The sequence below is a fragment of the Scyliorhinus torazame genome, chromosome 5 (assembly GCF_047496885.1).
Source record: "Scyliorhinus torazame isolate Kashiwa2021f chromosome 5, sScyTor2.1, whole genome shotgun sequence".
In the NCBI taxonomy this organism is placed as follows: domain Eukaryota; kingdom Metazoa; phylum Chordata; class Chondrichthyes; order Carcharhiniformes; family Scyliorhinidae; genus Scyliorhinus; species Scyliorhinus torazame.
The window spans coordinates 145432030-145454878 of NC_092711.1; the positions used below are offsets into that span (position 1 = coordinate 145432030).

Sequence of the window (22849 nt, forward strand, 5' to 3'; positions counted from 1 at the left end):
CAGAATTTATAGAATTTTGAAAGATGATCACCAATGTATCCACTATCTCTACAGCCGCCTCTTTCAACACTCTGGGATGTAGAGCAGCAGCTTTTGGGGATTTATTAACTTTCAACCACGCTAATTTCTCCAGTACTACTTTTTCACTAAGACTAATCTCTTTCAGTTCCTCGTGCTCACTGGTCCCTTGGTTCTCTAGTGTTTTTGGGACAATTTCTGTATCTTCCTCCGTGAAGACAGTCACACATTGTTTAGTTTCTCTGCCATTTCCTTATTCCCCATTATAAACTCTCCTGTCTCTGCCTGGAATGGACCCACATTGGTCTTTGCGAATCTTTTCCTGTTCACATTCCTATCGGAACTTTTCCAGTCGGTTTTCATGTTTTTCCCCAGTTTGCTCTCATATTCTATTTTCTCTTTATCAGTTTCTTGGTCCTCCTTTGCTGAATTCTAAAACAAGTCCCCAATCCTCAGGCTCACTACTATTTTGGCCACTTTATGAGCCTCTTCCTTTGATCTAATGGAATCTTTAACTTTTCTTGTTCGCCACGGTTGCATCACTTTTCCTGTCTCAGATTCCCTGAGAGAGAAAGAGAAGAGAGAAAGAAATGCAGTCCTGGATGTAATTGAAGCAGAAACAATAACAGCAGAATCCATCACTGTAAACAATTGTGAACTTGTTGATGTCTCAGCAGGGACGAGGAAACACAGAATCCCTTCCCACACTGAGAGCAGGTGAACGGCCTCTCCCCATTGTGAATTCGCTGGTGTGTCTGCAGGCAATTTGACTGAGTGAATCCTTTCCCACAATGAGAGCATGTAAATGGCTTCTCCCCAGTGTGAATTCGTTGGTGTGACTGCAGGTTCTCTAACCAAGTGAATCCCTTTCCACACTGAGAGCAGGTGAATAGCCTCACCCCAGTGTGAACTCGCTGGTGTCTCCTCAGGTCGGATAACTCACTGAATCCCTTCCCACACTGAAAGCAGATGAATGGCCTCTCCCCGGTGTGAACTCGCTGGTGTTTTTTCAGGCTGGATAACTGAGTGAATCCCTTCTCACACTGAGAGCAGGTGTACGGCCTCTCCCCAGTGTGACTGCGTCGGTGAACTTCCAGCTCTGATGGGGATCTGTATCCCTTCCCACAGTCCCCACATTTCCACCGTTTCTCCATGTTTTGGGTCTCCTTCTGTCTCTCCAGGTTGGACTATCTGTTGAGGCCTCGTCGACACACAGAACACGTGTACGGTCTCTCCCCGCTGCGAATGGTGCAATGTTTTTTCAGGCTGTGTAACTAGTTAAGGCTTTTTCCACAGTCAGTGCTCTGGAACACTCTCACTCGGGTGTGTGTGTCTCGGTGCTTTTCCAGTCACACTGATGGTTAAAATCTTTTGAAGCCATCAGGGCAAACATTTCTCCTTCTGGATTTAATGGCCGATGAACCGAGTGAGTCTGTCAGATCTAGACGTGATGTTTGAGATTTCTGTCTGTAAATTCTGTCCTTTTAACATCCTGTAAAAGGAGTTTACAAAAGACATCACAATCAGTACAGGATAGAAATTCAGAACAGATTATTTTAATTTCTCTGGAACATTCTTTCCTCTCTTGTTCCCCAAAAGCTGTAAATCTCCATCCCACACACACTCCCTCCATTCACTGTATCTAATATTCACCCTCCCAATTCTCCTGAAGGTGCTGATTCAGGCTGATTGACAGACCCATGCTCACTGCTTCCTGTCCAGGACACAGAGATCATAACAAATAGGAGCTACAGTCGGCCATTCAGTCCATCGAGCCTACTCGACCATTCAATGAGATAATTGGCTGATCTACCTCAGCACCATTTTCCCAAACTATTCCCCAGTTCCCTCGATCTCTTCAATATCGAGAAACCGATCAGTGTATGTCTTGAAAATACTTGATGACTGAGGCTCCACGGTCTCTGGGGGAGAGAATTCCAAAGTTTCACCACATCCTCGAGTGAAGAAATCCCTCCTCATCTCAGCTTTCTCTCCATTTTCCTGCCTTTTCCCCATAACCCTCGACCACCTCGCAGGTTTCGATGGGGGAGCGGTGATGGTGAGCGTGCCTTTTGTTTCTCTTTGTTTGAGGCTGAGAGGATGGGGGAGGGGTGGACTGTAAGGGCGGAGGGAAGTCAGCGGCCTTGGCCGGGGGCCACCATGCTGAATGGGCCGGTTAAACGGTCACATGTTTTTGCGCATTGGAGGAGCCTGAAGGCGGACGTGGTGTTCTTGCAGGAGACAATCCTGAAGTTGGGGGATCAGACGAGGCTGAGGAAGGGGATGGTGGGGCAGGGGCTCCACTCGGGGTTCGACATGAAGACGAGGGGTTGGCGCTGTTGGTTAATAAGAGATTGTTTTTTGGGGTGGGGGAGCATGTGACGGTCAGTGGGTAGTTGGAGGGATGCCGGTATTCCTGATTTATGTCCAGAATTGGGACGAGGTGGACTTTTATGAGGCAGGTGTTAGGGAAGATCCCGGACCTGGACAATGCACCGGATGATTATGGAGGGTGATGTCGATACGATCCTGGATCCGAGTTTGGATCGGTCGAGTTTTAAGTCGGGTGGAGGAGGGTCATGAAGTACATCAGGGGGCAGAACCACAGAGGTTTGGGAAGCCAAGGGCGAAGGAGTTTTCGTATTTCTCCCGTACGCACCGGGTGTATTCCCGGATCGACAGTTTGTTATGGACAAGGTGCTGAGGGCCGGGGTGGCCGACTCGGAGGTTGTGGTTTCCGGCCACGCGCCGCACTGGGTGGATGTGCGGGAGGTGCAGGGGAAGGGGGGGGGGGCAATGGCCGCAGTGGAGGTTAGATGTGGGGCTGTTGGCGAATGAGGGAGTGTGTGAGCGAGTGAGGGCTGCCACACTGGGCTATGTGCAGTTGAACGACACGCGGGAGGTCACAGCCACCACGCTGTGGGAGGCACTTAAGGCAGTAGTTAGGGGGAGTTTATTTCGATCGATGTGCATAGAGGGTGGAGCGTGAAATGAAATGAAAAATGAAAATCGCTTATTGTCACAAGTAGGCTTCAAATGAAGTTACTTTGAAAAGCCCCTAGTCGCCATATTCCGGCGCCTGTTTGGAGAGACTGGTAAGGGAAGAGGGCGAGGCTGGTAGGGGATACTCTGAGGGTGGATCACAGGGACTCGGTGGCCCCGGAGGAGAGGTTTTTAAAGAAGAGGCAGAGGCTCCAGATGGAGTTTGGGTTGGTGTCCACGGGGCAGTTGCGGAGGGCCAGAGGGGCAGTGTATGAGTGGGGAAAAGGCGAGCAGGCTGCTGGCCCATCAGCTGAGGAAGCAGGCAGCGGCGAGGGAGATTGGTACAGTGAGGAACGAGAGGGGCAAGGTGGTAACGGATCTGGAGGGGATGAATGGGGCATTTGAGGCCTTCTATAGGGGGCTGTATGAGACGGAGCCCCCAACCAGGGAGGAGGGGTCGAGACAGTCCCTGGATGGGTTGGAGTTCCCTAAGGTGGAGGGGGGAAGAGGGTGCAGCGGCTGGGGGAGGTTTGTGTGTATGTGTATGGGGCGGGGAGACCCCATGGGTGAAGCAGGTGTTCCTGGAGACGGGATGGGAGGGGGCAGGGCGTTGCTGAAGGGGTTCTGGCAGGGGTTCTGGGATGTTATGGGTGTGGGGGTGGCCCCGGGTCCGGAGGTGGCGATATTCGGTGTGTCGGAGGATGCGGGAGTCCAGGTGGGGAGAGGCCGATGTTTTGGCCTCCGCCTCCCTGATAGCCCGGAGATGGATTTTGTTGTGCTGGCGGGACTCGGAGCAGCCGGAAGCGGGAATGTGGGTGAGCGACCTGGCAGAATTCCTGCAGCTGGAGAAGGTCACGTTCGCTTTGTGGGGGTCGGCAGAGGGGCTCACCCGGAGGTGGAAACCTTTCATCGATCATTCGGTGCTCACAAATGGTTTAAGGGTGTTGAATTTTGAGCTTGAGAGAGGGACTAGACAGGGCTGCCTCTGCCCCCCTTGCTGTTTGCGTTGGCCATTGAGCCCTTGCCGGAGGATATTAGATCAGATCATTGGATATCAGGACTGGAGGGTGGGGTGAGGCAGCACAAGATCACTCTGTGTGCAGATGACGGGCTGCTGTTTGTGTCGACCTCCAGTGTTTCAGTCCGGCCATTATTGGAGTAGTGGATAGATTTTTTTAAAAGTATTTTTATTCAGGTTTTAGCATTTTAACGTTTACAGCAGATAACATTACAAAATAAAATCAACACACAACCCCCAAACCCACCCAACCCCCAACTCCCGAACCAACCGCCCCACCTCACTCCCTCCCCACCTCACTCCCTCCCCCCAAGCAGTTGACGGGCAACTCATTCATTTTAATGAAGGTGATCCTCCCTCGCCATGAAATCCAAAGATACGACCACTGGGCAAGGTCCCACCTAATAGTCACCATCAGCTGTGGAAAGTTGGCCCCACACAGCTGTCTGAAAGAGTGGGGGTCATTGACATTCCCAAATATTTAAATCCCAAGGGGGACCATCTGAAGTGGAAGTTAGCAAACCCCTCAACCCCTCCCCACCGGCATTCAGTGACTCCCAGACTCCACTGGTCCCTTTGGAAGAGAAATCCAGAGAATCACAACCCTCTGAGGGAAGAGATGACTGTAAATATATAACGTAGCTACAGCACAATATTACACTATTGAAATAATAATAAATATACTTCATTATAGAACCATAAATAATATATCTAATCTGTACCATTTAACAACACTGGTCATATCTCTGTCCGATATTAATTTACTGTCCCCTTAAATATCAGCCAAATCCTGGGGAAAGCAGCCCTTAAATTCTGAACTTCAGGAAATAGACCATTCTTTTAGCCAGACGAATAAATGTGTCAAGCTGAGGGAGCAAAGGATGTCAATGTCTTTAAGACAGTAAGAAGTCTTACAACTCCAGGTTCAAGTCCAACAGGTTTCTTTCGATATCACTAGCTTTCGGAGCGCTAGTGAGAACAAACCTGTTGGACTTTAACCTGGTGTTGCAAGGCTTCTTACTGTACTCACCTCAGTCCAACGCCAGCATCTCCACACAATGTCTTTAAGAGAGAGAGACCTGGGCCAAGCTTTGCAGAGTCTGCACCCTCCCTGGATTCACTTCCTTTCCCTTCAGTTGCTGCAAGTGACCAATTGAAGGTCAGAATGAGAAAAGAAATTGTTTCACTCACAGATGTTGGAGACAGGAGGAGGTTTTACCTTCACTTCCGCTGTGACATCACAATGGAGCCCTCCCTGAATCAGCCAATAGGAATTACTCTATTCCGCGGTGTCGTCACTGGGTTCCAGTGCGCGGACGCGGGAGCCCCGCCCGTTCAACCCCTCCCCCTCCCCCTCCCCCTCCCTCTCCCTCTCCCTCTCCCTCCACACCTCCTCGAGACAAGTTTCCAGACAACCGGCTGACGGCTCCGACCAGAGCTGGAAGCCGCTCGGTGATCTCCCCCCTGCCTGAGACTGCGCATGTCTAAAGGAGAGTGGATGCTGCGCATGTGCAGGGGAGTTCACCTCCTGACCTTCCTGCTGAGGCATTGACCAATGGGAAGAGTTGCACGACCGGAAGGACTCTGGTCCTCCAGCCAATCAGAGCGCGGGGTTTGTGTGACTGAGCTTCACTCCGGCGGAAACTTCCTCCTGGGCCTTCAGCAAACAAACCTCCAGACGCCGCTGGTTCTCCAGCATTCTGCACCTTTCATCAACAGTGACAGGAATGATCACCCCCGCCCCCGGCATGAGCTTTACACCTCTGGCGGGGGAAATACCAGGGGCCGAATTAACGGAAGAACTCAAACTCTTCCTGAAAATGTGCAGTGAATGAAGTACCTCTGATCAGGGAGGCATCAAACCTCCACCTTCTCGTCCTGGGGGTGAGCCCTCGAGCAGAACCTCCAGAAAACCGGGGGGGGGGGGGGATGGGCAGTATTTATGATGTTCCCTGTGGTGCAAGTGGACACCAGGTCGTTCACGGCACGAAGAAGTCGGCGATTCTAGTCTGACATTGCTGTGGGACTGGAAAGAAGGTAAAATCTCCGCCCCTCGGGTGCAAAGTTACCCAAATATCCACATGGGCAGCACGGTAGCACAAGTGGATAGCACTGTGGCTTCACAGCGCCAGGGTCCCAGGTTCGATTCCCGGCTTGGGTCACTGTCTGTGCGGAGTCTGCACGTCCTCCCCGTGTCTGCGTGGGTTTCCTCCGGGTGCTCCGGTTTCCTCCCACAGTCCAAAGACGTGCAGGTTAGGTAGATTGGCCATGCTAAATTGCCCTTTAGTGACCAAAAAGGTTAGGAGGGGCTATTGGGTTACGGGGATAGGGTGGAAGTGAGGGCTTAAGTGGGTCGGTGCAGACTCGATGGGCCGAATGGCCTCCTTCTGCACTGTATGTTCTATGTTCTATAACCCACCTCCTCACAAGCCGAGACTAACGCCCGAGCTTGTAGCTGGGGTGGGGGGTGGGGGGTGGTGGGGGGTGGGGGGGGGGGGTAACCAGGTAACCGGGAGCTTATCCACCAGAGGATATATGTGGCCGTTGAAGTGACCAACCACGGAAGAGTTAGTCGAAGCTAACAGCAAAATCCACAAAAGCTTTCGCAATGAACTCCGGGGAGTCGTTCGGGCATCCAAAGACATTCATTATTGAAACAACATCTTCATGCACCAAACCTCTAATGATCACATATCCATCTCCTTTGTCCTTGGTACAGGTTTCAACCTTAAAAGGGGATATTTTTATTAATAAGGATTGACACACCCATGCTACTTGATGACAAAGAGGCAAAGAAAATCCTTCCCAACCGATCCAGCCTCAATTTAAAGTGTTCCTCATCATAGAATCCCGACAGTGCAGAAGGATGCCATTCAGCCCATTGATTCCGTACCTGCCTTTGAAAGAGGACCCTACCTAGGCCCATGACTCCACCGTGTCACTGTCACCCAGTAACCCTACCTAACCTATTTGAACACTAAGGGGCCAATCCACCTAACTTGCACATCTTTGCCCTGTGGGAGGGAACCGGAGAAGCCAGAGAAAACCCACGCAGACATGAGGAGAAGGTGCAAACTCCACCCAGGCAGTCACTCGAGGCCCGAATTTAACTTGTGTCCCTGGTGCTGTGAGGCAGCTGTGCTAACCACTGTGCCACCTTGCCGCACCAAATGAGTTTAAGCTTGATGAGATTCCTGCAATAAAGCTATGTCGACTTTCACCTTAAGAAAGGAGAGGATTTTTTTCCTTCTGATAGGGTGATGGATGCCCCGTACATTCCCTGAGAAAATTTGCAGATTAACTGCTGCCATTAGTTAGGCGACAGAGAGACAGGAACAGATTTTCACGCCACAATCGGGCGTGCGCCATTACCCCCTCCTCCAACTCTCTTTACACCAGAGGCACCAAAGTCTCCCCAAACTGCTCCTTTCACAGACAAAAGCCCCATCTGTACCAGAGTAGGATAAAGTCAACAACACATAAACCCTCCCATAATAACAAAAATACAAAAGAATCACGACCACAACAGATTCAAGGGGACAATCCTCAATATGACTGAGGACTCGGAGGATTAACCCCACGGCCAGACTGTTGTTACCCTCGGGATACCTTCTCCAAACTGAGGAGAAGAAAAGAAGGGCCAACAAGGGAATGGGGATCGAATGTCCTTCCCACATTTTAGACCCACCCGTGAAGATCTGCATCCACCACCACCCACCCGTTGGCAATGGCGCCACTCGGTTCTGCCATGATTAACGTTCGGATAATAGAAGAAAGACGACGGATAATAAGCACACGGCACATCTACCATAACTGAGATAAGATAATCCGAGTCCCTGTAACACTCGAGGAGAAGAAGACATTCAATCGGCCCTCACAGAATAACAACTCCCTTCAACAGGATAAAAGATAACAAATTCAGACAACAACACCATGATAGGGAAAGAGTCCGGATTAGTTAGTCCGAGCTGCAAACCATCCCTACAAATCCTTGCCCTTCATAGATTTAATGAAGGCCGATGCAGTAGTCGGATTATCAAAAGCCTTGACGGACTTGTCGGATACAATTTACAGGGTCACAGGATAAAGCGACAGAATTCACTCCCGCAGCCTTGAGTTCCCTTCAAACTTTATCGAAGCCTCGATGCTTCGTTTGCGTCGCTGCCGAAAAGTCCTGGAAGAATGAAATCCTCAGTCCCTCATGGAGCCAGGTCCCACCTCACCTTACCTGTCTCCAGGGCCCTCTGGTGATCTTCAAGTTGTGGAAGCGAATGATTACAGGCCTGGGATGAAAACTATTCCTCGGCCTCAAAGACAGGATCCGATGCCCTTTCTAATTTGAAACACCCAGGCTTCACATCCAGCTTGAGAAAACGTGGCAGCCGGTCCTCGAAGAACCTAATGGGAGCCTTACCCTCCACACCTTCTGGCAGGCCGACGACTTGGATGTCCTTTCTCTGACCCTCGGTTCTCCAAGTCCCCCAGGACCTCCCCCACGGCACTCAGATGGTTCTCTAAGGATTTAATTCCTGCCTCCGCCGAGGAGGCATCTTGCTCAACGTTCAGAATTCTCTCCTTGGGTTCGTCGTTCCTTTTCTTGGTGTTTTACAGCTCGGCCTCGTGAGCTCACAGATATTGAGTCAGCACACTCAGCCTCTGGTCAGTAACACGGAGAATGTTGCTGAAATAGGTTGGTCAATGACCCCACAAAATAGACGAGCAGACTTGATGGGCTGAATGGCTGACTGCAGCTCCTATTTGTTATGGTCTCTGTGTCCAGGACAGGAAGCAGTGAGCATGGATCTGTCAATCAGCCTGAATCAGCACCTTCAGGAGAATTGGGAGGGTGAATATTAGATATAGTAGGGTGAGAATGGAGGGAGAGTGTGTGGGACGGAGATTTACAGCTTTTGGGGAATGAGAGAGGAAAGAATGTTCTCTCGAATTGTCTATTCTGAATTTCTATCCTGTGCTGACAGTGATGACTATTGTAAATTGTTTTTACAGGATATTAGAACAAGAGGAATTACAGACAGAAATCTCAAACTTTACGTCTCAATCTGACTGGGTCTCAATTTCTTGGAACTGAATATCACCAGACTTTGAATCTAGAAGGAGAAATGTTTGTCTGTTCTGTCGGCTTCAAAAGATTTTAACCATCAGTGTGACTGGAAAAGCACCGAGACACACACACCCGAGTGAGAGTGTTCCAGAGCACTGACTGTGGAAAGAGCTTTAACCAGTTACACAGCCTGAAAAAACATCACACCATTCACAGCGGGGAGAGATCGTACACGTGTTCTGTGTGTGGACGAGGCTTCAACTGATTGTCCGACCTGTAGAAACACGAGGAAACCCAACACATGGAGAAACCGTGGAAATGTGGAGACTGTGGGAAGGGATTTAGAGCCCCATCACAGCTGGAAGCTCATAGACGCATTCACACTGGGGAGAGGCCATTCACCTGCTCTGTGTGTGAGAAGGGATTCATTCAGTTATCCGCCCTGCGGACACACCAGCGAGTTCACACTGAGGCGAAGCCATTCACCTGTTCTCAGTGTGAGAAGGGATTCACTACTTTATCGAGCGTGCGGATACATCAGCGAGTTCACACTGGGGAGAAGCCATTCACCTGCTCTGTGTGTGGGAAGGGATTCACTCTGTTATGTGCCCTGCAGACACACCAGCGAGTTCACACTGGGGAGAAGCCATTCACCTGCATTCAGTGTGAGAAGGGATTCACTCAGTTATCCAGCCTGCAGTCACACCAGAGAATTCACACTGGGGAGAGACCGTTCACTTGCTCTCAGTGTGAGAAGGGATTCACTACTTTATCGAGCCTGCGAAGACACCAGCGGGTTCACACTGGGGAGAGGCCATTCACCTGTTCTCAGTGTGGGAAGCGATTCACACAATCATCCGACCTGCAGATACACCAGCGGGTGCACACTGGGGAGAGGCCATTCACCTGCTCTCAGTGTGGGTTGGGATTCACTCAGTTATCCGCTCTGCAGTCCCACCAGCGAGTTCACACTGGGGAGAGGCCGTTCATCTGCTTTCAGTGTGAGAAGGGATTTGGTGATTCATCCACCCTGCGGATACATCAGCGAGTTCACACTGGGGAGAGGACATTCACCTGCTCTCATTGTGAGAAGAGACTCACTACTTTAAAGAGCCTGCAGATACATCAGCGACTTCACACTGGAGAGAGGCCATTCACCTGCTCTCAGTGTGAGAAGAGATTCACCACTTCATCGAGCCTGCGGATACACCAGCGAGTTCACACAGGGGAGAGGCCTTTCACCTGCTCGGAGTGTGAGAAGGGATTCACTCGGTTATCCAGCCTGCAGACACACCAGCGAGTTCACACAGGGTAGAAGCCGTTAACCTGCTCTTAGTGAGAGAAGGGCTTCAGATATCCAAACACTGCAGGAACCCTGGCGAGTTCACACCTGGAAGAAGCCATTCACCTGCTCTGAGCAGGGGAAACATTCACTGATCTGTCCTAACTACCGAGACACTAGCGAGTTAATTCTGGGGAGAGACCATTCATCTGCTCTCAATGTGGGGAGGGGTTTTGTGATTCAGCACACCTGTTGTGACTCCAACAAGTTCACAATAAATTACAGATGTTGGCTCCGTTGTTTTTGTTTCTGCTCTCACTGACCAGAAAAAGGTGTAATTCTGTTCTCTCTGCATCTAAAGACTATCTCCAGATCATTTGGTGAATTCAGAGTGATGACTACTCTCAGAGAATTTAAACCTGATGTTCTTCTGTAAAAAGGATTTTTGTCTTACGGATGTTCACAGGAAAGTTTAAGGATTACTTATAGTATTGTATTCTTTGGGGGGTATATTTGAATTGATGGGTGCTAAGATGTTCACTGTATGTTTTCAAAAGGTTAACTGAGTTCATAGAATAAACATTGTTTTGCTTTAAAAATTACTTTTAAATTTCTGCTGCACCACACCTGTAGAGTGGGCCGTGTGCTCCCATACCACAATCTAGTAAAAGTTGTGGGTCGGGTGAACTCCATGATACACTTTGGGGTTCTCTAAACCCTGGCCCATAACACATGGTATGAGGGGCAAGTTGTCTGTGGTAGATTGGGAAATTACAATAAACATATCACTGAAAGTGGCAACGCAGGTGGATAAGGTAGCTAAGAAGGCAGACGGCATGATTGTCTTCATTGATGTGGGAATTGACTACACAAAATTGTCACGTTAATGCTGCAGCAGTACAGAACCTTAGTTAGGCCACAGGTGGAATATTGCCTACAATTCTGGTCCTCACCAGATTACCAAAAGGTTGTGGAGGCTTTGGAGAGAGTACAGAGGAAGTTTACCAGGATGTTGCCTGGCCTGGAGGGTATTAACTATGAGGAGAGGTTGGATAAATTCGGATTGTTTTCACTGGAAAGACGGAGGTTGAGGGACGACCTGATAAAAGTTTACAAAATTATGAATGGCATGGACAGAGTGGATAGTCAGAAGCTTTTTGCCAGGTTGTAAAAGTCAATTACCAGGTGAACATAGGTTTAAGGTGTGAGGGGCAAAGTTTAGAGGAGATGTGCGAGGGAAATTTTTTACACAGAGGGTGGTGAGTGCCTGGAACTCGCTGCCGGAGGAGGTGGTGGAAGCAGGTACGATAGTGACGTTTAAGAGGCATCTTGACAAATACATGAATAGGATGGGAATAGACGGATACAGACCCTGGAAGCACAAAAGGTTTTAGTTTAGTCAGACATCATGATCCGAGCAGGCTTGGTGGGCCGAAGGGCCTGTTCCTGTGCTGTACTGTCCTTTGTTCTTTGTATGACAGTAGACAATAGACAGGCAACCACTCGCATTTTATTTACATAAAATATAGATTCCTTTAAGAGGCAAAAATTAAACAGCAAAAGTGAAGCTATCGTGGCGAACAAGAAAAGTTAAAGATTCCATGAGATCAATGGAGGAGACAATATAGTAGTGAGCCTGAGGATTGGGAACTTGTGTCAGAATTCAGCAAAGGAGGATCAAGAAACTGATAAATAGCCATGTGAGAGCAAACTGAGGAGAACTGGAAAAGCTCCTGTAGGAATATGAAAAGGAAAAGATTAGCAAAGACCAATGTGGGTCCATTCCAGGCAGAGACAGGAGAGTTTATAATGGGGAATAAGGAAATGGCAGAGAAACTAAACAATGTGAGTCTGTCTTCACAGAGGAAGATATAGAAATCATCCCAAAAACACGAGAGAACCAAGGAACTATTGAGCACGAGGAACTGCAAGAGATTAGTATTAGTGAAAAAGCAGCACTGGAGAAAATAATGGGATTGACAGTTAATAAATCCCCAAAAGCTGCTGCTCTCCATCCCAGAGTGTTGAAAGAGGCGGCTGGAGAGACAGTGGATACATTGGTGATCATCTTTCAAAATTCTATAGATTCTGGAATGGTTCCTGCAGATTGGAAGGTGGTTAATGTAACCCCAATATTTAAGGAGAGAGAGAGAAAATGGGGAACCACAGACCCATGAGCCTGACATCAGTAGGAGGGAAAATGCTACAATCTATTATAAAGGATGTGATAACATGCGAATTAGGAGCAGGAGTAGGCCACTCGGCCCCTCGAGCCTGCTCAACCATTCAATAAGTTCCCGGCTGATCTGATTGTGACCTCAACTACACAGAGGCTCCTTGGAAAATAAATTTGGGAGAGCATAAGAATATTCTTTATTGGCTTCCGGTGGGGTGGGCGAGCAGGGTGGCCGCAAAAAAAAGAGCTCCCGCCCGTAGCCGCGATTCGCGGCGATTTCGGGGAAATCCATGAGACCCCACGCAGTCCCCGACTATCGTCGGCCTTTGGGGCCGCCACGAGCAGCCAGCGGGGCCGGTTTAAAAGCCGGCGAAGAACCCCGTGCGGGTGTCGGGCGGGGGGGCTGAGGCGTCGGGCCCGGCAGGTCGGAGCAGCGGGGGCGGAGCTACGAAGAGGTCAAGGCGGCAGGCCCGAGCGCCATGTAGGGAGGGTGCTCCACGTCGGATGGCTCCCACCTAGGAAGAAGAAGGTTTGAAGCCTGGTCCCAGGTGAATGTAGAGGAGAAAGAAAGAAGATTCATGGAAGTTTGTTGAAAAGTTTTTTTTTCTCAAAAAAGAAGAATGTCAGATTGATGAAGGGCAGGAGGGTGAAGGGGGAGAGAGGAGAAAGGAAAGAAGATAAAAAACAATAAGCCGCTAAAAGATGCGAAAAGCAGCGTCAAAGAAAGGAGGAAACGCGGGTTCGCCGCCGAAGGAGAAGACGAGCAAAAGCAAAAGTGCTGACAGGATGGCGGAAGCCGAACTGCAAGGCGGGACCGCACTACTTACGGTGGAGAAGATGACCGAGGTGATGGTGGTGGAGTTGGAAAAACGTTTGGTAAGGCACATGGAGATCCTGAGGAAAGAGATGGTGGTCGTGGTGAGGTCATTGTTGGAGGAGGCAATCGGCCCGATCAGGGTGGAGGTGGCAAAGGTATCGGCCGAGGTGAGAGAGCAGGGCGAGAAGATGGAGGTGGAGGAGGCCGTGACACGACACAGCGACCAGGTCACCTCGATGGGTGATGAGCTGCGGAGGGTGGTGGAGGTTAACAGAGGGCTCCGAGCAAAGCTGGAAGACTTGGAAAACCGCTCAAGGCGGCACAATTTGAGAATTGTGGGCTTGCCCGAAGGGACAGAGGGCCCAAGGCAAACGCAATACTTCGCTAAGAAGTTGGTGGAGCTGATGGGGGAGGGTGAGAACCCCACCCTGTACGAGGTAGACTGAGCTCATCGGTCATTAAGGCCGAAGCCCAAAGTGAACGAGCCACCAAGGGCAGTAATTATCTGCTTCCATAAGTTTTGCATGAAGGAGAAAGTATTAAGCTGGGCGAAGCAGAAGCGTGAGGTGCTGTGGGATGGTACTGCGGTTCGGATCTACCAGGATTGGACGGTGGAGTTGGCAAAAAGACGAGCGGCGTTTGGGCGAGTGAAGGCGGCTTTGTACAAGAAGGGGATGCGATTTGGTGTGGTGTACCCGGCGAAGTTTAGAGTAACATATAAAGCCAAAGACTTTTATTTTGAGACAGCGGAGGCGGCTGAGGCGTTCGTGAGGGCAGAAGGCTTGGGACAGACGTGAAGAGCGGAACTGGAAGAGAGACTGTGGACTGTGTTTGAGCGGCTGGAAAATGTACAAATGTTACAACTTTTTTTTTACTGATTTGTATTGAAATTTGAAATTTACTTCTCTTTGCATTGTTGCAGAGTTCCAGTTAATGGTGTTCTGTGTTGCGACGGTTAAATGTTATGTTAGTGAATTGTAGGGGTTGGATTGTTGGGTTTGTTTTGGTGTTTCTTTCTCTGGGACTGGGCGGAAGGGGGCGAGAGGTATTGGCGGGGGGGGAGCCACCCGCGCTAGCTAACTAGAGTCAGTTAGTGAACGGGGGTGAGGTGAGAGGAGGACTGCGGACGTTGGAGCCTGGGTAGCAGGCTTCAATGGGCCTACGAGGCGAGCAAGAGGGGGTGGAGGGAGGGATGTTGGGGGATGTTTTTGTAGGGGGGGGGGTTCTTGGGAGGGGGGGGAAGGGGTTCAATGTTAACAATGGACAGGGGCGGGTCAGGCTTATGGGGCAAGGCCCGGTGGTATGGTGATGGTGGATAAGAAAGGTGGGAGGGGTGGGGGGTGAGAGACCCCCAGTAAGGATAATCACGTGGAACGTGAGAGGGCTAGGAGGTCCGGTCAAGGGTGCTTGCACATCTTAAAAGTTTGAAAGCCGATGTAGCAATGCTGCAGGAGACTCACTTGAGGGTGAAGGACCAGGTGAGACATAAAAAGGGCTGGGTTAGCGTTTAGTGTTTCGCTCCGGATTTGATGGAAGGGCTCGAGGGGTAGCGGTGCTGGTCAGCAAAAGGGTACGCTTCCAGATGGAGAAGGTGGTGGCAGATCAGGGGGGTAGATATGTGATTGTGACAGGGGCATTGGAGGGGAGATTAGTGGCGCTGTTAAGTGTGGGATTCGTGAGGAAGGTGGTTGGGGTTATTCCCGACTTAGACACGCATGAGCTGATTGTGGGGGGGGGGGGTCTGGAACCTGGTGCAGGAACCAAGGTTGGACAGATCATGGCCGCGCTCGCTGGTTCCATCAGGGGGGGCGAAGGCGCTGGCTGGGCTAATGGTGGAAATGGGAGGGGTGGACCCTTGGAGGTTCCTGCACCCAAGGGAACGGGAGTATTCATTTTTCTCAGCGGTCCATAAGGTATACTCGCGGATCGACTTTTTTGTGGTGGGGAAGGCTTTGCTGGCTGGAGTCAAGGGGTCGGAATACTCTGCAATTGCAGTGTCAGATCACGCTCCACATTGAGTGGATATGGTGCTAGAGAAGGGGGCAGCGCAGAGACCGGGGTGGAAACTGGATGTGGGGCTTTTGGGGAACCAAGTATTCTGTGAGAAAATTGAAAAGGTAATTAAGGAATATGTAGGTTTCAATTGTACGGGTGAGGTGTCGAAGGCAGTCATCTGGGAGGCTCTAAAGGCGGTGGTGAGAGGTGAGGTAATTTTGTTTAAGGCTAGGGTGGATAAGGAGGAGAGGTTGGAGCGGCAGAGGGTAATAGATGAGATGTTGGAGGTAGCTAGTAGGTATGCAGAGGATGGGGACCCGGCAAAGCTGGAAAAGAGGAAGGAACTACAGGCGAGCTTCGACCGACTGTCCACCAGGAAGGCGGTGCGCCAACTGAGACGAGCAAGGGGTGCAGTTTATGAACATGGAGATATGTTAGCAGGTCAGCTCCGGAGGGAGGCAGCGGCAAGGGAAATTCTTCAGGTGAAGGATAGGGCAGGGAAGTTGGTGGTGGCCCCAGTGCTGATTAACAAGGTTTTTGAGGAGTTTTATGAGAGGTTGTACAAGTCAGAGCCACTCGGAGGAGACCGTGAGATGCAGGAATTTCTCGATGGGTTGGAGTACCCGAGGCTAGGGGAGGGGGACAGGGCTACATTAGAAGGAGCAATAGTGGAGCAGGAGATAAAGGATGCGATTGGGAGGATGCAGTCGGGGAATGTGGCAGGGCCGGATGGATTTCCGGTGGAATATTATAAAAAATTTAAGGATAGGTTGGCACCCCTGATGGTGGGGATGTTTGAGGAGGCGAAAGGGAAGGGGGTGTTGCCACAAACCTTGGGGCAGGCATCGATGTCCCATTTACTAAAAAAAGATAAGGATCCGACGGAGTGTGGGTCGTATCGGCCCATATCACTTCTGAATGTGGACGTAAAAGTGTTGGCGAAGGTACTGGCGGGTAGGCTGGAGGAGTGCCTTCCGAAGGTAATAGGGGAGGATCAGACGGGGTTCGTGAAAGGGAGGCAGCTGTTTTCGAACATTAGGAGGGTTTTGAACGTTGTTATGGCACCGGCGGAAAGAAAGGAAACAGAGGTAGTTGTGGCATTGGATGCCGAGAAGGCGTTTGATCGGGTAGAATGGGGGTACCTGATGGCAGTGCTGGAGCGGTTTGTGATTGGACCAAGGTTTGTGAACTGGGTAAAGCTATTATATAAGGATTCGAAGGCGAGTGTCCGCACAAATAATATCAGTTCGAGATATTTCTCTCTCCATCGTGGGACTAGACAGGGATGTCCTATGTCCCCCCTGCTGTTTGCACTTGCGATTGAGCCGCTGGCCATCGCATTGAGAAGTTCGGGAGCATGGAAAGGAATAGTGTGGGGGGGGGATAGAGCATAGGGTGTCCTTATATGCCGACGACTTGCTGCTGTATGTGTCGGAGCCGAGTGCGTCGATAGGAGGAATATTGATGCTACTGCGGGTATTTGGGTCTTTCTCGGGGTACAAGTTGAACCTGGACAAGAGTGAGTACTTTGTGGTGTCTCGGCCGGGGGTGGGGGCAGGGGTGGGGGGGGCTGCCATTCCGCAGAGCAGGGACTCATTTTAGGTATCTGGGGGTGCAGGTTGCCCGGGAGTGGGGGAGGCTTCGCAGGTACAACATCACTAGTTTGGTGGGGAGAGTGAAAGCCGATCTGGCAAGGTGGGATGGCCTTCCGCTGTCACTGGCAGGTCGGGTACAGGCGATTAAAATGAATGTGTTGCCGCGATTCCTGTTTATTTTTCAATGCCTACCGATTTTCCTGCCAAATACTTTTTTCAGGGAGATTGAGGGAAGGATTACCTCATTCATATGGGGAGGGAAGGTGGCCAGAGTGAGAAAGGTGCTGCTACAGAGGGGAAGGCAGGCAGGGGGTTTGGGTCTCCCGAACTTGTTGTACTACTACTGGGCGGCGAATGTGGAGAAAGTGCGGAGCTGGGTCAGAGGGGTGGATTCTCAGTGGGTCAGAATGGAGGAGAGTTTGTGCAGGGGGTGGGGGTTGAAGGCACTTGCAACAGCGCCGCTCCCAATAGCTCCGGGGAAATATTCAGGGAGTCCGGTAATAATAGCTTCATTGAAAATCTGGAGGCAGTTTCGCCAACACTTCGGGTTGGGTTTAGGGTCAAGGGAAATGCCGATTCGGGGGAACCACAGATTTGAGCCAGGGAGGTGGGATGGAAGTTTTTGGAAATGGGAAGAGAAGGGGATTAAGACGCTAAAAGATTTGTTTCTTCGGGGTCGGTTTGCAGGATTGAGGGAGCTGGAAGCGAAGTATGGGCTAGAGCAGGGAGAAGGGTTTAGGTACATGCAGGTTCGGGATTTTGCCAGGAAGGAGATACAGAGCTTCCCAGAGGAACCGGCCTCCACATTGCTGGAGGAGGTGTTGACGACAAGGGGACTGGAGAAGGGGGCAGTGTCAGCGGTGTACGCAGCTATTCTGGAAGAGGATAAGGCACCACTGGAAGGGATCAAAGCAAAGTGGGAGGAAGAGCTGGGAGAGGTTATAGAGGAGGGGGCCTGGTGTGAGGTGCTCCGGAGAGTGAATGCCTCCACCTCATGTGCGAGGTTGGGGCTGATACAGCTGAAGGTGGTATATAGAGCGCACCTCACGAGGACGAGGATGAGCTGATTTTTTGAAGGAGTAGAGGATGTGTGTGAGCGTTGCGGGGGGGGGGGGGGGGGGGCTGCGAATCACATTCATATGTTTTGGTCCTGTCCAAAGCTAGGGGAGTACTGGAAGGAGGTGTTTAGGGTAATTTCCAAGGTGGTGCGTGTGAAACTGGACCCGGGTCCCCAGGAGGCCATATTCGGGGTGTCGGACCAGCCAGGGTTGGAAACAGGAGCGGAGGCAGATATCATAGCCTTCGCCTCGTTGATCGCCCAAAAGCGGATCCTGCTGGGATGGAGAGCAGCCTCTCCATCCAGTGCCCTGGCGTGGCGGGGGGACCTGTTGGAATACTTGACCCTTGAGAAGGTTAAGTTTGAACTGAGGGGAAGTCGGAGGGGTTCTACAAGTCATGGGCACTATTTATTATGCACTTTCAAGAACTGGATAACATCGACATTAGTTGGGGGGGTGCTGTGTAGATTAAGGGTGACTATGGGTAATCCCTGATTCCTTTTTGTCATTTGTTTATGTAAACATGTGGGCTGAGGTTTGGGGGTTGGTGGGCGGATGGGATCGTTGTTATTATGGGGATTGACATATCTTGCTGATTATTGTTTATTGTTGATGGGTGTAAATGTGGGAGAAAATGTGAAAAAGTAGAATAATTAAAAAAAAAAAATAAATAGAAAAAGGAAATAGAGGCACTGGAGAAGATGCAACAAAGATTCACAAGAATAATACCAGAACTGAGAGCATTTTTATCATAGAATTTGCATAGAAGGAGGCTATTCGGCCCATCGAGTCTACACATGCCCTTGAAAGGGCACCCTACATAAGCCCACACCTCCATCCTATCCCCATAACGCAGTAACCCCACCTAACTGTTGGACATTAAGGGCAATTTATCACGGCCAATCAACCTAACCCGCACATCTTTGGACTGTGGGAGGAAACCGGACCACCCAAAGGAAGTCCACGCAGAGACGGGGAGAACGGGCAGACTCCGCACAGACAGTGACCCAAGCCGGGAATCGAACCCAGGTCCTTGGCACTATGATGCAACAGTGCTACCCACTGTGCTACCTGCCGCCCCATTGCACATTAACCCTCAGGAAAGGCTGGGGCTGCTTTTCGCTAGAAAAAAAAAGACTAGAGGGTGATCTGATGGAAGTCCTTAAGATTACGAAGAGTTCAATAATCCAATAGGGATTTGATGAGAAACCTCTTTACCCAGCAAGTGGTGAGAATGTGGAACTCACTACCACAGCGAGTGGTTGAGGGGAACAGCATGAATACATTGAAAGGGAACCGAGATTCATAGAATCATTGAATTTACAGTGTAGAAGGAGACCATTCAGCCCATCGAGCCTGCACTGGCCCCTGGAAGCGTACATGAGGTAGAAAGGAATAGAAGGATATGCTGATGGGGGAGATGAAGAGGGGTGGGTGGAGGCTCATGTGGAGCATTAATACTGACAGAGACCAATTGTGTTGTTGCGCTCCGAGGTTCAAAGAGCATCAAACTAATAAAGACTTTTATCAATGAAGGAATTTTATTTCCCTATTAAGGGGCAATTTAGTATGGCCAATCCACCTACCCTGCACATCTTTGGGTTGTGGGGTGAGACCCACGCAGACACCCGTGGGGGAGAATGTCCACACGGACAGTGACCCAGAGCCGGGTTCAAACCCGGGTCCTCGGTGCCAAGAAGCAGCAGTGCTAACCACCGCGCCGCCATGCTGCCCTGACATCAGCTATTTGTGAAGGGGATATGATAATGCACGGTTTGAATAAACTGCACATACACTGTATTTCCCAAAATAAACCCATTATCTTCCTCCATGTCTAGTTGTATCTGTGCCTTTTCCATGTCAGGATATCTCCTCAGATCAGTGATGGCAGACTCGGCTAGTGAGTGGGCCGCATGAGTGACCCTCATTCATCTCTGTGTCGGCAAGATTGAAATCCACTAACTATGACCTATCTATCAGATTAAATACATTTAATACACACCAAATATTTCATAACGAGTTATAGAAAATGCTTAGTTCAATTCATTTATATTTTAATTGAACTATCAACTTCAAATGTTGAAAATGAAATATTTACACTTTGGATGCAGAGGGAGTGCACGGCTCACAGTCAATGTTGTGCAATCAGAATGCTCCTCACTTCACTTCCCCTCGCTTTACATGTGTCAAGTCAAGTCGCCATAGTGCCAGTTGACCATAGGCTGCCTTCCCCTTTGACAGGGAGAGCTGAGATATGGTGATTTAACTGGAGGATCACCATACCTCAGGTGAGGGCCAAGGTTGAGAAGGCAAAGCCTTCATGAATAACCTCAGCCAGTACGGGAATTGAACACGTGCTGTTGGCCTCGCGCTGCATCATAAACAAGCTGTCCAATGTATCACTTCAGTAACACCGGTAGAAAAAAACTATGTGGATGGGAATCGGTGGAATATGGCAACCCTGCCTGTGGGCAATAGTCAGCAAAATGTCTTGTGGGCCGCGCTCAGAACCCAGATGGGCTGCATGTGGCCCCCAGGCCGCTGGTTTCCCACAACTGCTCTGTGTGTGGGAAGGGATTCACTCAGTCATCCCACATGCTGAGACACAAATGAGCTCACACTGGGGACAAACCGTTCATGTGCTCTGACTGTGGGAAGGGATTCAAACATTCATCCACCCTTCTGACACATTAGAGAGTTCACACAGAAAAGAGACTGTTCACCTGCCCGAAGTGTGGGAAGGGATTCAGTGAGTTATTCAATTTTCTGACTCGCCAGCGGGTTCATACCGGGGAGAGGCCTTTCACCTGCACTGTGTGGGGGAAGCGATTCACTCGTTCTTCTAACCTGCGAATACACCAAGTCACTCACACCAATGAGAGTCCCTTTAAATGCTCTGCCTGTGGGAGTGGCTTCAAAAGTTCTCAAGAACTGATGTCCCACCAGCGCACTCACACTGAGGAGAGACCGTTCAGCTGCTCTGAGTGTGAGAAAGGATTTATTCAGTTATCCAAACTGCAGATGCACCAATGAATCCACATCGGGCAGAGGCCATTCACTTGCTCTGATTGTGGGAATGGATTCTGTGATTCATCCACCCGGAAGACATGCCAGCAGAGAGAGGTTGTTCATCTGATCTATTTGTGGAAAAGGATTCACTCTGCTATGCATCCTGTTGAGACAGCAGAGTGTTCAGAAGTGATGGCAGGGATTGGCTTCTGCTGTTATTGCTGCTGTTAATCACATCCAGGGCTGAACCATGTTCATTCTGACACTTGGTGAGGTTGGACGGTTAGAGGGTTTCTTTCTGCTGGACTGGCCGGTCTCACGACCTTGCTTCCAGTGGGCTGATGCGCTTTGAGTCTGGGAGAGTACATGTCCTTTGAATTGATCCACAAAAGGTCGCTTCCCACAACCGAGTGAATCCCTTCCCGCAGTCAGACAGGTGAACGGTCTCTCCCCGGTGTGAACTCATTGGAGTGTCAGCAGGCTGGATAATTGAGTGAATCCGATCCCACAAATGGAGCAGGTGAATGGCCTCTCCCTGGTATGAACTCGCTGATGAGTCGGAAGGCTATATGAATCACGGAACCCTTTTCAGCAAGTAGAGCAGGTGAACACTTTCTCCCCAGTGTGAACGCACTGGTCGATCATCGGGCTGAATGACTCAGTGAATCCCTGTCCACATGCAGAGCATTTGAAAGGCCTCTCCCGAGTGTGAATTTACTGCTGTGTCTGCAAGGTGGATAAATTATTGAATCCTTTCCCACATTCAGAGCAGGTGAATGGCTTCTCCCCAGTATGAGCTCTTTGATGTGGCAGCAGGTGGGATGACTGAGTGAATCCCTTCCCACACACAGAGCAGGTGAGTGGCCTCTCCCCAGTGTGACGACATTGATGAGTTTCCAGCACAGATGGGGATCTGAATCCTTTCCCACAGTGCCCACATTTTCAGGTGCAGGCGTCCTTGAGACTCTCCAGGTTTCATAATCAGTTGAAGCCTCGTCCACAGCAAAAACGTGCAGGATTTCTCTCCATTCTGAATGGTGCGATGTTTTATCAGGCTGTGTAATTGGATAACTGCAGGGCGGCACGGTGGTGCAGTGGTTAGCACTGCTGCCTAGGGTGCTGAGGACCCGGGTTCGATGCCGGCCCCTTGTCTGTGTGGAGTTGCACATTGTCCCCATGTCTGCGTGGGTCTCATCCCCACAACCCAAAGATGTGCAGGTTAGGTCAATTGGTCGCACTAAATTGCCCCTTAATTGGACAAAATAATTGAGTATTCTAAATTTATAAAACAAAGTAATTGGTTGACGCTTTTTCCAGTCAGTTCCATGGAACACAATTACCGTGTCTGTGTGTCTTGGTGCTTTAAAATCTCGAGACAGACAAACATTTCTACATCTAGATTCAAAGTCTGATGATATTCAGGTCCCAAGGAATCGAGTGACTTTGTCAAACCCAGATGTGACATTTACTTTCAGATTTCTGTCTGTAAATCCTCACTTTCTAATATACTGTAAAAGATTATAAATATCATCACTGTCAAATAAAATAGAAATCCAGAAGACAATTCTAGTTTCAATGGAATATTTTTCCTCCCTCGTTCCCCTAAAGCTGTAAATTTCCATCCCACATACTCCCTCCATTCTCACTCTGCTGTATCTAATATTCACCCATGATAAGACATATGGGACAGTGGGGGAGAACTTTATTTCGGCAGTGAGTGCTGATGACTTGGAACTCACTACCTAGTGGTGCAAGTTGAGACAATAAGATTATTTGAAACTGAATGTAGAAGGGCACGTGAAGGAAATAAACTTGCAGAGGTATGGTGATATCGAGG

The 22849-nt window shown here is 49.9% G+C and overlaps 1 protein-coding gene across 1 annotated transcript in view; it reads left to right on the plus strand.

Annotated features, from left to right (window-relative positions):
- LOC140421965 (uncharacterized) overlaps positions 1–22849 on the plus strand; it is a 136390-nt gene that overhangs the window by 108353 nt on the left and 5188 nt on the right. Inside the window, 1 exon segment of the mRNA XM_072506954.1 lies at positions 9869–9962. Within this exon segment, the coding sequence (XP_072363055.1) occupies positions 9869–9962 (94 nt within the window).